Raw genomic sequence first — 13,878 nt, forward strand, 5'->3', positions numbered from 1 at the left:
CAACTGGAAACAGTACAGACAGGAGGATAGTATAGAGGTGAGTCCGTACTGACTGCACCACAGTGCATAACTTATTTCCATCCATTCAAACAAATAGTTACGGCTACTCTGTTGTTCTTTGGTCTTGTATTGACTCTATTTCTCCTCAGACATCATCATATTTTGTTTAGTTTTGTTCATATGAAGTGATGTATTGTTTAGCAGTGCTATGTGGCTCCATCTGCCCCGGACAGATAAAGTGAGTCATCATGAGTTTATCTCTTCATTTATAATGTATGAAGCAGCGCTGAAGCTCTGCTGACTCTGCGGACCTGTTGACAAAACACTTGAGACTGCTGATCACGAACAGAGAGGCAGTCAAGTGGCACCATTTAGTTTTATTTATTTGTTTTTGTCTGGTACTCAGTGTCAACTTTGTCTTCTTGACTCTTTAAAGAGGTAGTAAACATGCTGATTTCATCCATCACTGCTGCGGTCGGTACAAACGTTTGAATGATGTTAAAGAGTGGGATTGAATACAAAGTAACACAGATTATTTTTTATAATAACAGCTTATCCTTCACTTTCTTTATGGGGAACTCTACTTAAAGTTATTACATTATTATTATAAGGAAATATAATAATACTGCTCATACATGTACCGTGTATAGGATTTGACTTGATGATATACTGAATGTAATTTTACATTTATTACAAACACATTTCCAAATATATGCAGTTTTGAATTAATTGTTATATAATAATAATAATAATAATAATAATACTATTTATAGTGAATTAATAATTGTAAAATTATAGAAATGTCTAATTTATTAACATTAGAGCTATCAATCGATTGAAATAGTTAATCGCGATTATTAACAATTTTTCTATCCGTTCAAAATGTACCTTAAAGGGAGATTTGTCAAGTATTTAATACTCTTATCAACATGGGAGTGGACAAATATGCTGCTTTATGCAAATGTATGTGTATATTTATTATTGGAAATCAATTAACAGCACCTCCTTTGCAACAAGTCAGTATGACATGGTTGGTATCAAGTCCTTAGGTTTTCTAGTTTCATATGAGTATATATAACCAGTATCTTCACTCTAGCTTTAAAACTGAGTTACAACCTCTGAAAGATCGATTGCGTTAATGCGTTAAAGAAATTAGTGCCGTTAAAACGAATTTGTGTAACAGGTTATTATCGCGTTAACTTTGAAAGCCCTAATTAACATATTTCAAAAATGATATGCAGTATATGATAAATTCCCTATAAATGTTCAGCAGCCGTACCCTCACATCTACTACTGAAGGCCTTCACACACTGGGGGTTTGACAAATATACGACACGAAAATGCTGAATACTCCCCTGCGAATGTTACGCATCAAAACTGTTCATACTGGCAGCGATGCAAATTAGCGACAATTTTGTGGAACACTTTTTTAATAACCGAATAACCAAATAGTTTGGTGCAGGGAGATGATGAACTACCAGGAGAGCACCCACAGCAACGTCTGACAGTCTGTCTGAGGTCAGTTGCTCTGAGTATATTTGCCTCTGGTAAACAGTTAGGCAGTGTATACTGTATGTCTAGAGCTTTTATTGTGAAGGGTAAGAACGGAAAGAGTGGATTTGGTTTGCGCTGCCTTTGTCAAGGTTGAAAGGAGTAATAAAGTTTGCCGTCCTGGGGCGGACTTCAGCGCCTCCGTGTTGTTATACACTACAGTGTAAGTTTTGAATTTGTCCGTTCCACATAACAGAATTGGTTGATGCTTTCATTCGCGGTGTGAAAGGTAAAAAAAATCGGAGTCGTTCCGAAAAAAATGCGTTGCTTTTTTAATATTCCCATTCAGTGTGAAAGTAATTATGACAAAAACAGTAATTAAAAAAAAAATATTTACCTGCAAATATATCGCATTAAATGAAAGCCCCCGGTGTGTTAAAGCCTTTAGACACACTAACATTTGCTTTGCACAATCAAGTTTATTTTTCTCACACAGAAGCAGCTTAAAGTGCTTTATATTCACATTCTCTACAGGAAGAAAGCTCCTGAGTTTGCTTACCTGTTGACCTGACACTGACAACATAGGTTGCCATTTTGAATACTTTACAGGCTGACGACATGACCAAGTGAAACTAACATCTAACCTGTGAAATCTATAGACCTGCCTGTTGCATCCAGTTTGAGCTCTGTCCTTTATCTCACATTCCCAATCTCAATTTACCCCTCACTATAGATTTAACCGTTGAGTGTTTACTCAGGTTTTCACATCCAGTAAATCCAACAGTCAATACAGTTTGACTTTAGTAGATTGTCACACCAAGGCCTTTACTTCTACCTGACTGTAATGTTTACTGATGGTGTTTCTACACTAGCAGGTCATTTCTTCCACCACTGATCACGAGTAACAACATGGCAGTAATATGGCACAGCATAGCCAAGAAAGCACGGACTGTATATTAGAAGTGGACGTAGTCATCGTGACGTCACTCGTTGGTTTGTGGACTACGGTTTTGAAGCCTCGAGTTCGGCATTTTGGCCGTCGCCATCTTGTTTTTTTGCAACCAGAAGTGACACGAGAGGGTGGAGCTAAGAACAACTAAACGCTGAATAAGATATTTTTAGGCGAACAAAAATTGTATAATTAACTATCATGAAGTGAAAACACACTGCGAAAGGGTTAAAGTTCTAAGGCAAAAACACGGACAACTCCCAGACAACGTTGCAACGCCGTGGTAGTGACCTGTCAATCACAAGGTTGCCCCGCCCTAAAGCATCCCCTGCTTTATGGTCTATCTGACTCCAAATGGGACCATCATTTACTAAATGAACATCATGCTGTATTGAAGAAGACTTGAAACTAGTGATTGAGACCATAAACTCATGTTTACAATGTTTACTGAGGTAATAAATCAAAAGAGAAGTAGGATCATTTTCTCATAGACTTCTATACAATCAGACTTCTTTTAGCAACCAGAGGAGTCGCCCCATGCTGGCTGGTAGAAAGAATGCAAGTTTAAGGCACTTCCACACTGGCTTCACTTCTCAGACCCGGAGGTTGTCGCCTGTATAAAGGTGGAAAAGCTCAGTTGGTCTCTGTAGAGCTGATTAATGAAGAAATCAGTCAGATGGACAGCAGAGGCAGCGAAGCATCACCTCCCACTTCCTGCTGGACACAGAACACTTCTTCAGTGTTTTCCTGTGGCATAAGTGTCGTGTTGGACTCGTATTGGTCCCACTGTGGTGATGGTACATGGTTCAGTATGCCGCCACGGGAATACTAAGTAGTTGTGTAGAAAGCAAACACGGTGATGTATCCTGTCAGCACAGAGAGCCAATTGAGTTTCTTACCTCCATGCTCCCAGTGAGCCTCGTACCAAATCAAATAGTGCAACAAATATATAAAAAGTGTAATATTTCCCTGTCATTTGCATGGCCATTTATCCAGGGCAAACCCACCAGTGGTGCAGAGAGGAGCTTCTGATTAGAAGTAGAGCCGAGGCAATTTCCTCACATGGAGGGAATCCAGCTAATCTCAGCACTGAGGATGGTCTCTGAGAGAGCAGAGAACCGCTTCTCTCAGCTTAAAAACACGCTCATCTGACACCCTACATAAACTGAGCACATTTCAAAGTGTTTCCCAGCTTCTGTGGTATTAGTGAGTCGAGCTTACGGAGTCTGTCAGAGGAGAAAGTTGATGGCAGAGCTGCTGGATCAACTTCTACTGGGCTTCTGCTTATAGCTTAGAGGCCTGGAGACCAGGGAGGAAATATCCTGCTTTCTCTTTTCCTCTTTCTCTCCGACCTCTTTTTTTTTTCAAAAGCCTGTAGGTGCTTGAAAATATAGCAATCCATCTTTTCTTTATAGTCTCTCTCCTCTTTATCGGTTTGTTTCCTCCTGCCTGGAGGGATGAGGACACGAGCAGTGATCTTTTTTACTTCTCTCCGTTCTTCTCAAATTTCCTCTCTCCCTTTTATTTCCTCTTCTCATTTCCTAACACTGCTGCTCGTCTCCCTCTCTCTCTCACCATGTGATCTTTCTTTCATTTTGTCCCTCTGTCATTTCCCTTTGATTATCTTTATTGTTTCTCCTCCTTTCTTTCTCCCATTCACAGTTAATCTCTCTCATCATGTCCATTTCACTCTTTCTGCTCGTCAAAGGCAGATATTGAAGAATTCACGTCATCTTTCTAAAAGTAAATGAGACTCTGTCCTTTCCCTCAACATTCATTTGAGTTGAAGGTACTTCTGTTTGGCTCGTAGCTTTGAGGTGACAATACACTCGACATCTTTCTTTTTTGGTACTACTTTTGTACACTACCACACGAGATTGTTCTCACCAGAAAAACAACAGCCTTGGTCATTTATCCAAGCACATCATATGGCCTGCGTTTACATGTTCTTGACAAGGACCTCTTGTGGTCTTGTGGATGATGTCTGTTGTTTGTCAGGATAAAAGGTGGAAGTAGCATGACTTACCCCAAGGAGTTCAAGTACCTCGGGGTCTTGTTCGCCAGTGAGGGGACTATGGAACGTGAGATTGGCCGGAGAATCGGAGCAGCGGGGGCGGTATTGCATTCACTTTACCGCACCGTTGTGACGAAAAGAGAGCTGAGTCGGAAGGCAAAGCTCTCGATCTACCGGTCAATCTTCGTTGCTACTCTCACCTATGGTCATGAGTGCTGGGTCATGACTGAAGAAACTAGATCGCGGGTACAAGCGGCCGAAATGGGTTTTCTCAGGAGGGTGGCTGGCGTCTCCCTTAGAGATAGGGTGAGAAGCTCAGTCATCCGTGAGGGACTCGGAGTAGAGCCGCTTCTCCTTTGCGTTAAAATTGAAATTTGATCCAACAACATCCCCACAAACTAAAAGCAGGATATATATTCAGACAAAAATATGACAGCTTTGCCTACAATTAGATCACAAGGTTCAAAATGATACCCATTATCCCAGATACTCTGCCTAATGCCGGGTACACACTACACGAGAATCAAGCCAATTCTGGGCCTGATTCTCCCTCCCGACAATGGGCAGCAAAGCCCAGATGTTTTGATGGTTATTAAGATAATCTCTCCTGATATTCCTGTGGTGGGATTTATGTTAAGAGTGTTTTTTACATCCCCCCCATCAGCACCGATCTCAAATCGTAAATATAAAACATGTTCAATATTTCTGATGGGATATCCTGTTGTGTGTGGGGAACCCCGAGGACAGCAGATGACAAAGTCACGTGGGAAAGAACGACAGCCGATTGGGAACCAAGCTTACCGAAGAAGGAAGGACAACCACCGGCGTCATGGCTGCCGCGGCTAACGCATGAGCTAATGCAAAACATGAAGCATAAAGTAGTTGTAAGATGGAGCTCAGTAATGGAGGACCAACTTGTTGATTTGAGGCAACAACACAAGTGTTTATTTAACGTGTCACCATGACGTCATCCATCCATCCTTCATGAATTTCCATCACAAAGTAGTGCAGAAACTAACATCTCTAATTCTTCCTACCCGTTGTCTGCCATGTTCGTTTACACTAGAGTCACGTTTGATCGCAAGATATTTTGCGAGATTTCCGTTTTTTTGAGTCGGGACTCTTGTTGTTCATGAATGGAACCTGTTAGAGTGTTGTGCTGCTCACCACACACTATAGGAACAAAACTGTTCAATTTAACAGATCATGTCGTTAAAGTGTGGGCTCTCACATTTTTAACATCTGTTAAGATTTATAAAATCTTTTAGTGAAGGCACACTGACACTGAGAATGTTAAAAAGTGTCCTACATGTAGGGTGGTAACATTGAAACATTTTTGGTATGCACACTAAATAATGTTACCTGACGATTTAAATAAGGAATTTATGGAATATTCCTTTCTGCCAGTAAAAGGAAAAAAATAAAAGAGAAAATAAATGCTAAATGAAAATTATGAGATAAAACGTCAACATGTTGACTTACGAAGTCAAACTTTCGACATAAAAGTCAAAATTATGATATAAAACTCAAAATTTGGACTTAATAGGTCAACATAAGTTCACTTTGTACCTTTTAAGTTTCTTTCAGTTTATGTTTCTTTTGCTTTGCTTCCATGAGGCAGCATTTTTCAGATTGATGAGAATAAATGACACAGTTCCCTGAATAAAGATAAGACATCATGCCGATTGTTTATTTTTCCAGTAGACTGAAGGCATTTCATTGTTTCATTATATTTAAATTTATTTATGACTTGTAAACAGTGCCTTTGTTTAAACTTAAGTGTAAATCCTAGTCGGATAAAGTCGGGTTTAAGCTAAACACAGCTGCAGGTAGTTTGAGTTCTAGAGTATATGATTGTGTTGGTTTTAAACATAGTTGTGCTGAACTCTTCCTATGTGTGTTTTCCAGGTAGCAGTAATGCAGATAGATAATGAACAAGTCCTCATTGTGTTTGTGTGTTTTCAGTCTTTTCCAGGTAACAGTAATGCAGACAGCGTGGTTCAGTACAAACTGCAGCAGCCGGCGATCGCTCGCTTCCTCCGCCTCATTCCTCTGGACTGGAACCCCAGCGGGAGGATCGGACTCCGGCTGGAGACATACGGATGTCCTTACAGTAAGTCTTATCGTCTCTATTGAACTGACTGGACCCTCTAGAGATGTCGCCCAGCTGAAAAACCTCTGGACACTGGTGGCACTGGTTTCATCTAAATGACCTGCTGAGTTTGTTTACCGTCCTCCAGGATTTAACAACAACAAATCACTGCATCTGAGTAATCTGAGAGTGAGTCAACAGCTCACCAATCAATATATAGAGAAAAGAAACACTCATTACACATCACACCGATTAGTTTTTTTTAGACACAAAGAACAACAAACGCTCCCCGGCCGCCTTTACTTGGATGTATTTCCATGTTTCACAACTAATTTACACTCTCACCTCTCTTATTAACAGTAACAACAACACATATACAAAACATATTGTGTTAATGGTTTCCTTTTAATTTCTCAGACACATGGCAGCATATCGGCAGTATCAGCCCCCAGCATCAACACAATGAACTAAACACACATCCCACAGAAACGGGTTCTGACTTGCGCTGCAGTTTTTCTTATCAGTAATGGCTCCATGGAAAATGATTTAACCAATAAACACATTATTAATTATTCCGCTTTTAATAAATAACAAATATCAATGTCGCCGCTCTTGTATCTCCTAAGAGTTTAGGGTGACCCTGAATTCACATGCATTCAATTTTCCCTGATTATGGCTCCGCTTCTTCATCTTCTTCATTCTCTTTATGACTCGGTTGAAGAAGCAGTTGTTTGTAATAATTTGTCCTCTCAGCATTAATTCCCTGCTGTGTCTTTGCCCTCATTTCTGTCCTCAGGGCCGTTTGTTCCCTATATTGTCCCTCATAAAAACACACCACACTCATGAATATCAAAAACGACTCCACACATTTACATATATGCTGAAATACATTCATCAAACAGTAAATATTAATGTATAAACACGTTTTCCATATGGACTGTCTTTGTCTTGTGTTCTATCCGTAGCTGTTAGAGTCTGTAATATTTCTGGTTCCCCCTTTTATCTGACAGAAGCTTTGAAAATAAAAGAAGTATGTTTGTATTAAACTGCTGATTCTTGTGAAACAGGGAGTAAAGTATATCAAAGGGGCGACACACAGGCATTTCACTTGTCACCAATACAAATAAACAGGTTTCAAAAGCTTGCAGTGAAACTGGAGTGAAAACTAGTTTGTCGTGAAGGAGGCTAAATAACGCCATGCTTGCGCAGAATTTTGGCGAGGAAAAACTGTCATGGCCAATTTCAAAGGGGTCCCTTGACCTCTGACCTCCAGATATGTGAATGTAAATGGGTTCTATGGGTACCCACGAGTCTCCCCTTTACAGACATGCCCACTTTATGATAATCACATGCAGATTGGGGCAAGTCATAGTCAAGTCAGCACACTGACACACTGACAGCTGTTATTGCCTGTTGGGCTGCAGTTTGCCATGTTATGATTGGAGCATATTGTTTTATGCTAAATGCAGTACCTGTGAGGGTTTCTGGACAATATCTGTCATTGTTTTGTGTTTGTTAATTGATTTACAATAATAAATATATACATACATTTGCATAAAGCAGCATATTGTCCACTCCCATGTTGATAAGAGTATTAAAACCTGACAAGTCTCCCTTTAAAGTACATTTTGAATAGATAAAAAATGTGCGATTGATCGTGATTAAATCTTTGAATCGATTGACAGCCTGAGTTACGCCATTCCTCATTGGACAAATTGAAATTTTGACCTGCTGGTGGCACTAGATGAAGAGATCACCAAATTTCATGGCAATCCATCCAATAGTTTTCGAGACATTTCACTCATAACAATAAAGTCAACTTAATGGTGGCGCTAGAGGAGAAGTCAGGGCATCACCAAAGTCCTGGGGACCATGAATGTTGGTATATTTTGTTTATTTACTGTAAGAATAATACACCCATAGGATCAACACAATTATCAAAGAAAGTAGAGTAAAATAACACCTTAGTTTCACAAGTTATCAGCCTTATGTAGCCTCCAGATTTATATTTCAGGAGGATACTGACGGCTTTATTTCCACTTGACACCCACATATCATGTTAGTTTGCCCTGCACTCATGTGGCCTCGAAAACTTGAAAATACTCTAAATACTCGATACATTTAGAGGTCCAGATGCGGGTACACCGAGGCAACTTGACACCCCCGGCACTAATTCATCATATTAGTTCACCAAGTGGAAAGATGATTTATGATAAAAGCCATTTTGTGTCCCTTAGAACTATGTCCCCTCTGGAAGAAGATGGATTAAGAGAAACATTTAAAAGATGGATTTTGATAAATAGCCTGTAGAGGTTTGGAAATATTCTCGAGTTATTTAAGGACACAGGGAATACAGTATATTAGTGTAATATGTTCATCATCAGGCGTGGCGGTTGGCAGAGGACACTCCTGGTTTTCCTGCCGGTAAACTAATGTAGCATGCACAGCAGAATCCTCCCCGGAAAAACAAATGCAATATACCGAAGGGAGCTGAAATATAGCTGTCAGCAGCAAACAGTTTACCACAGTGTGATAAATGTATAGTGGGTATTTGTCTGTTATTGAAACAACACAACAAAACATTTCAGAACGTGTTTTGGCAGATCAGGGTTTCCCTAACAGTCGCAGGTGTTCACGCTTAATCAATCAAATCTATATAAACGGATAAAAAGTCAACAGAACTAACACCACAGACATCACACCACTGCTGTCGGTCACTGCATGCACATGTCCCCAATCAAAAAACTATTTAAATTTAAATTAATTTAAAGGGACTGTTTGTAACTTCTTACAATTATAAATCATTTCAGGTCGGTGTCCCATGCGCGCTCCCGTGTGTCTATGCTGTTCAGACTCAGACTCCAACACAAACTACAGTGAAGCACCAAAACCTCTTGGTTGTATCTAGTGAAGCCCGTCTGTTAAACAGTGTTGGCCACGGTCGGAGGACGTGGGGGAGACCGTAGCTTTGGTCTCCAGGACCGGAGTCTCTGCTGTACTCTGCTCCTCTGCCTGCCTTCACTCACACACCGCGCTCGCTCTCACTCTTTCGCTCACGTGCATGCGCGCACACTCCACACTGCAGAAGAGTTAGTTTAGCTCTGAGAATATCTAGTGAATGTACAGTGGACGTTTGTGCAGAAATAACTGCTGCAGCTCTTCCAGACCAACAGAGGTTTCCCGTGTCTTGTGAAGTGACGGGGCTCCGCAGAGAGAAACGTTATCGTCTCCGACCAAAACTCCGGTGTCTCCCCTGTTCCCTCCGGCCGCGGTCGGGAGGCTGAGGCAGGAAAAGCCAACACTAGGATCATTGATTCATGGAGAGACTTCCGTCTGGTCAGCTAACATTACTGCCAAGCAGCTGAAATATAGAGTGATATTGTGCTTTTAGCTGACGTGTGTCTCCTCACTGTTTTGAGCGATGCTCATTCATGTCTATTTAGAGCGAGCACAAGCACGAGCCCAACGCTGACTTTCGTTGACTTAACGGCCACAGGTGTCGCTGTTAACAAGACATTCTGATTCTTATAAACAGTCCCTTTAAACAAAAAGTGACATGTTTATATGTCAGTTTGATTTTGACATATTTTTTCCTTGCAAAGCTACAGATTAAATGATAATGTGAGGACAAGGTAAAGGTCATGAAGAGTATTTTAATAGATAATTTCTGCAGTTTTTGCCACATTTTTCTTTTCAGGTCAGTAAACGTGTAGAGAAAAAACTTTTATTCAGAAGGATTTGGGCCGGAAGTCCTAATGTTGTTGCTGCAAGTAAATTTTTCTTAGGGTGATGCAGAAAAGAACACAAATGTACGTACTTTTTTTCCCTTCCCATCTAAAATATTTTCCTCCACGTACCTTCTGGGGAAATTGAGTTTCAGGCACTTGCAGGTTTGACAGTTTAAGCAGCTAAAATCAATATTTGTATATTAACAATGACACATGACTGCTTGTATGTCTCCTCAGCATCTTTCAGCTCATTGTTTTGGTTTTCCAGCACACAACTCTACTGTTTTGGTTCAGTCCCACCGCTCTCGTCAGCATGAGTTCCGTTTTCAGCAAAAAAAAGGTGTGATAACCTCACTGCATACTACCTGGTCAGCACTAAACGGCAGACAGACACAGTTAGCAAGCAGGTGGTTAACGTAAAGAGACAGATATCTCCCTGAGGAGTTGGTCGAAACCAAAACAGCTTAAAGAGAGTGAATATTGGACTAACATTCATCAGTTGGCCAAAAACACGACTCCAAATGAATGATGATGTTAACACAATTCACTCTGCTGGATGTCTAAATAGGCAACTGCAACTTTGTACAGTGATAATATGTCACTGTTGTGTCTACAGCTTGTTTCCACTGCCCTCAAGTGGTTGATGCAGGTATGAATTAAGAGTCTGTTAAAGGAATCCACCATGTTAGTCCACCATGTTTCTACAGTAGCCCACAACGGACAAACCAAACACTGGCTCTAGAGAGAGCCTTTCACGTTTTTACTAGGGCTGTCAATCGATTAAAATATTTAATTGTGATTAATCGCACATTATTTATCTGTTCAAAATGTACTTTAACGGGAGATTTGTCAAGTATTTAATACTCTTATTAACATGTGAGTGGACAAATATACCTGCTTTATGCAAATGTATGTATATATTTGTTATTTGAAATCAATTACCAACACAAAACAATGACAGATATTGTCCAGAAACCCTCACAGGTACTGCATTTAGCATAAAACAATATGCTCCAATCATAACATGGCAAACTGCAGCCCAACAGGCAACAACAGCTGTCAGTGTGTCAGTGTGCTGACTTGACTATGACTTACCCCAATCTGCATGTGATTATCATAAAGTGGGCATGTCTGTAAAGGGGAGACTCGTGGGTACCTATGGAACCCATTTACTGATCAAGGGACCCCTTTGAAAATGGTCATGCCAGTTTTTCATCGCCAAGTTTGGAGCATTATTTAGCCTTCTTCGCAACAAGCTAGTATGACCTGGTTGGTACCGATGGATTCATCAGGTTTTTTCTAGTTCCATATAATGTCAGTATCTTCACTCTAGCTTTAAAACTGAACCTGCTACAACCTAAAAATAGCAAGTTGCATTGATGCGTTAAAGAAATTAGTCGCGTTAAAACGAATTTGCGTTAACATGTTTTTACCGCGTTAACTTTGACAGCCCTAGTTCTCTGACACGCTTGTAGAACTGCGGTAACGTAAGCCACAGAGTGCTAAACCGTGGTACCACCAGCCACCGTCTGACTTCCGTCACTCCTAAAGTAATGTTATTATGGTATGGATGACCTCTGAGCGAGGTGAACGCTGTTACCGCGGTTTTGCACTCGGCGGCTCACGTTTCCGCAGTCTTGAAAAGGAAGGAGTGCGCGGAGGAGTACTCAGTTAGGTTGCAATCTCCAACCACACCACTAGATGCCACCAAATCCTACGCACTGCACCTTTAATCAAAACGCTACAAAGATATCAACTTTTTGCACAGAAATAAAATCGAGTTTAAGAACATGTCAGTTGCTGGACTGAACACAAAGTAAAGCCACACTTGATTAATATACCTGCCACATGATGTGACAGACTCTAGGGCCACTACTGTTCCACTACTCGCTATAAGCAGAACTGAACAATGTTGTGCCCATGTTATGATCCATAAACAAGCACCATCTATTATAGGGATTATTATAATCAGATAAAACATAATATTCTAGGATGAGATGTCATCTCAGACTGAATGGCTTGTTAGTACATAGAGTAGTAGAGTAGACACTGAGGATGACTCAGTGCTTTGGAGCTTCATCTCGCTGCTCTGTAATCAGCAGGAAATACACTGGACAATCCAATAAGAGCATTACTGCAAGCGAAGTGGTTGTGTAAAGACTCGCCAAGTTCATTAAAAAACGTTCAGTCAGAGAAATTAGTTGTACAGCTGAAAAGGAAATTGATGCTGAATTCAGCTGCTGCTCTTTTCTTTTAAACAAGTTAGTATTTGCAGTCCATGCTTTACAGCCTACACTCAACACACACTGTTCACCTCACCTCAGCCCAAATCCCCAGCGAGCAAGATAGACCCTTAGGGGAAATTTAATGAAGACAAGTGATCAGATTCAGTCGTACCCTCTGCTGCAACCACAATATCACAGCAGCAGGCAGGATTTCTGTCCACATGTAGGAGGATTTAGTGTTTTTTGTAGTGTAGCAGGGACATTATTTAAGAAATTAACAGCAACTTTGACACACCATGTTGTGGACTTGAATACTCTGAAGACGGCAGTATGTTCCTCCACACCAGTGGGCAGTGCCTTAAACCTGCATTATTTCTATTGGCCAGCAGGGGGCGACTCCTCTGGTCTTACAGCTTTAACCCTTTCACAGTGTGTTTTCACTTCATGACAGTTAATTATAACCTTTTTGATTGCCTGAAAATGTCTTATTCAGTGTTCGGTTGTTCTTAGCTCCACCCTCTTGTGTCACTTCTGGTTGCAAAAAAACAAGATGGCGGCGGCCAAAATGCCGAACTCTAGGCTTCAAAACATCAGTCCATAAACCAATGGGTGACATCATGGTGGCTACGTCCATTTCTAATATACAGTCTGTGCTCCACACTGTTAGTTGTTAGATGGTGAAGAGGAATGTGATCATTGTTAAGCTGTTGTATGTGGTTCTGGTTCTGGTTTGAATGTTTCACTGTTATTTGATTGTAGAGTCTTTGACTCCTTTGTGTCTGTTTTGTCTTTCAGTCTCTGATGTTGTGAGCTTGGACGGCGGCAGCAGTCTGGTGTACAGGTTGAGTCCTGGGCTGGGCCGGGCGTCTAGAGATGTCGTCTCTCTGAAGTTTAAAACCCTGAGGAATTCTGGGACACTGCTGCACGCAGAGGGAGAGGGAGGACTCGGCCTCAGTCTGGAGTTAGAGAGAGGAAAGCTACTGCTGCTGCTCAGACAAGGTACACCACACCAGATACATATCCACTGACAAATACTGATGGCCATTGACATCCACTCATACGTACTGAAGCAGTACAGTGGAGTATAACACAACCTAAACCCTCTCTACCCAAACATTTTAATTTATTGTTAGAATTGATGCCTGTTGAAGATTTTATACACGTTCCCACTCTGCTGTTTCACACTAGTCTCAGTTCATTGAAGACTGTAAATCTTCTGAATTCATTTCTTCACCAAAATAGATAATCAAGAGATAAATAGGTTACATTTAGTATGCCATGGGAAAAATGTTCAAAAATGCCCGTCTTACAAGGTAACACATCAGTGGTTGGCCATTAGATTTGAGATAATAAGATGGGTGTGTGTCTGTTAACCCCCC

General features: G+C 40.8%; 1 protein-coding gene across 1 annotated transcript in view; it reads left to right on the top strand.

Annotated features, from left to right (window-relative positions):
- The window catches only part of LOC119498674 (contactin-associated protein-like 4), a 159,533-nt gene that overhangs the window by 60,481 nt on the left and 85,174 nt on the right, over nucleotides 1-13,878 (top strand). The window contains exons 3-5 of the mRNA XM_037787719.1: nucleotides 1-37; nucleotides 6,420-6,567; nucleotides 13,295-13,498. The exon at nucleotides 1-37 is cut by the window's left edge and continues 157 nt beyond it. Coding sequence (XP_037643647.1) covers nucleotides 1-37; nucleotides 6,420-6,567; nucleotides 13,295-13,498 — 389 coding nt within the window. The remainder of the gene's footprint in view (nucleotides 38-6,419; nucleotides 6,568-13,294; nucleotides 13,499-13,878) is intronic.

The sequence above is a fragment of the Sebastes umbrosus genome, chromosome 12 (assembly GCF_015220745.1).
Source record: "Sebastes umbrosus isolate fSebUmb1 chromosome 12, fSebUmb1.pri, whole genome shotgun sequence".
Classification (NCBI taxonomy): domain Eukaryota; kingdom Metazoa; phylum Chordata; class Actinopteri; order Perciformes; family Sebastidae; genus Sebastes; species Sebastes umbrosus.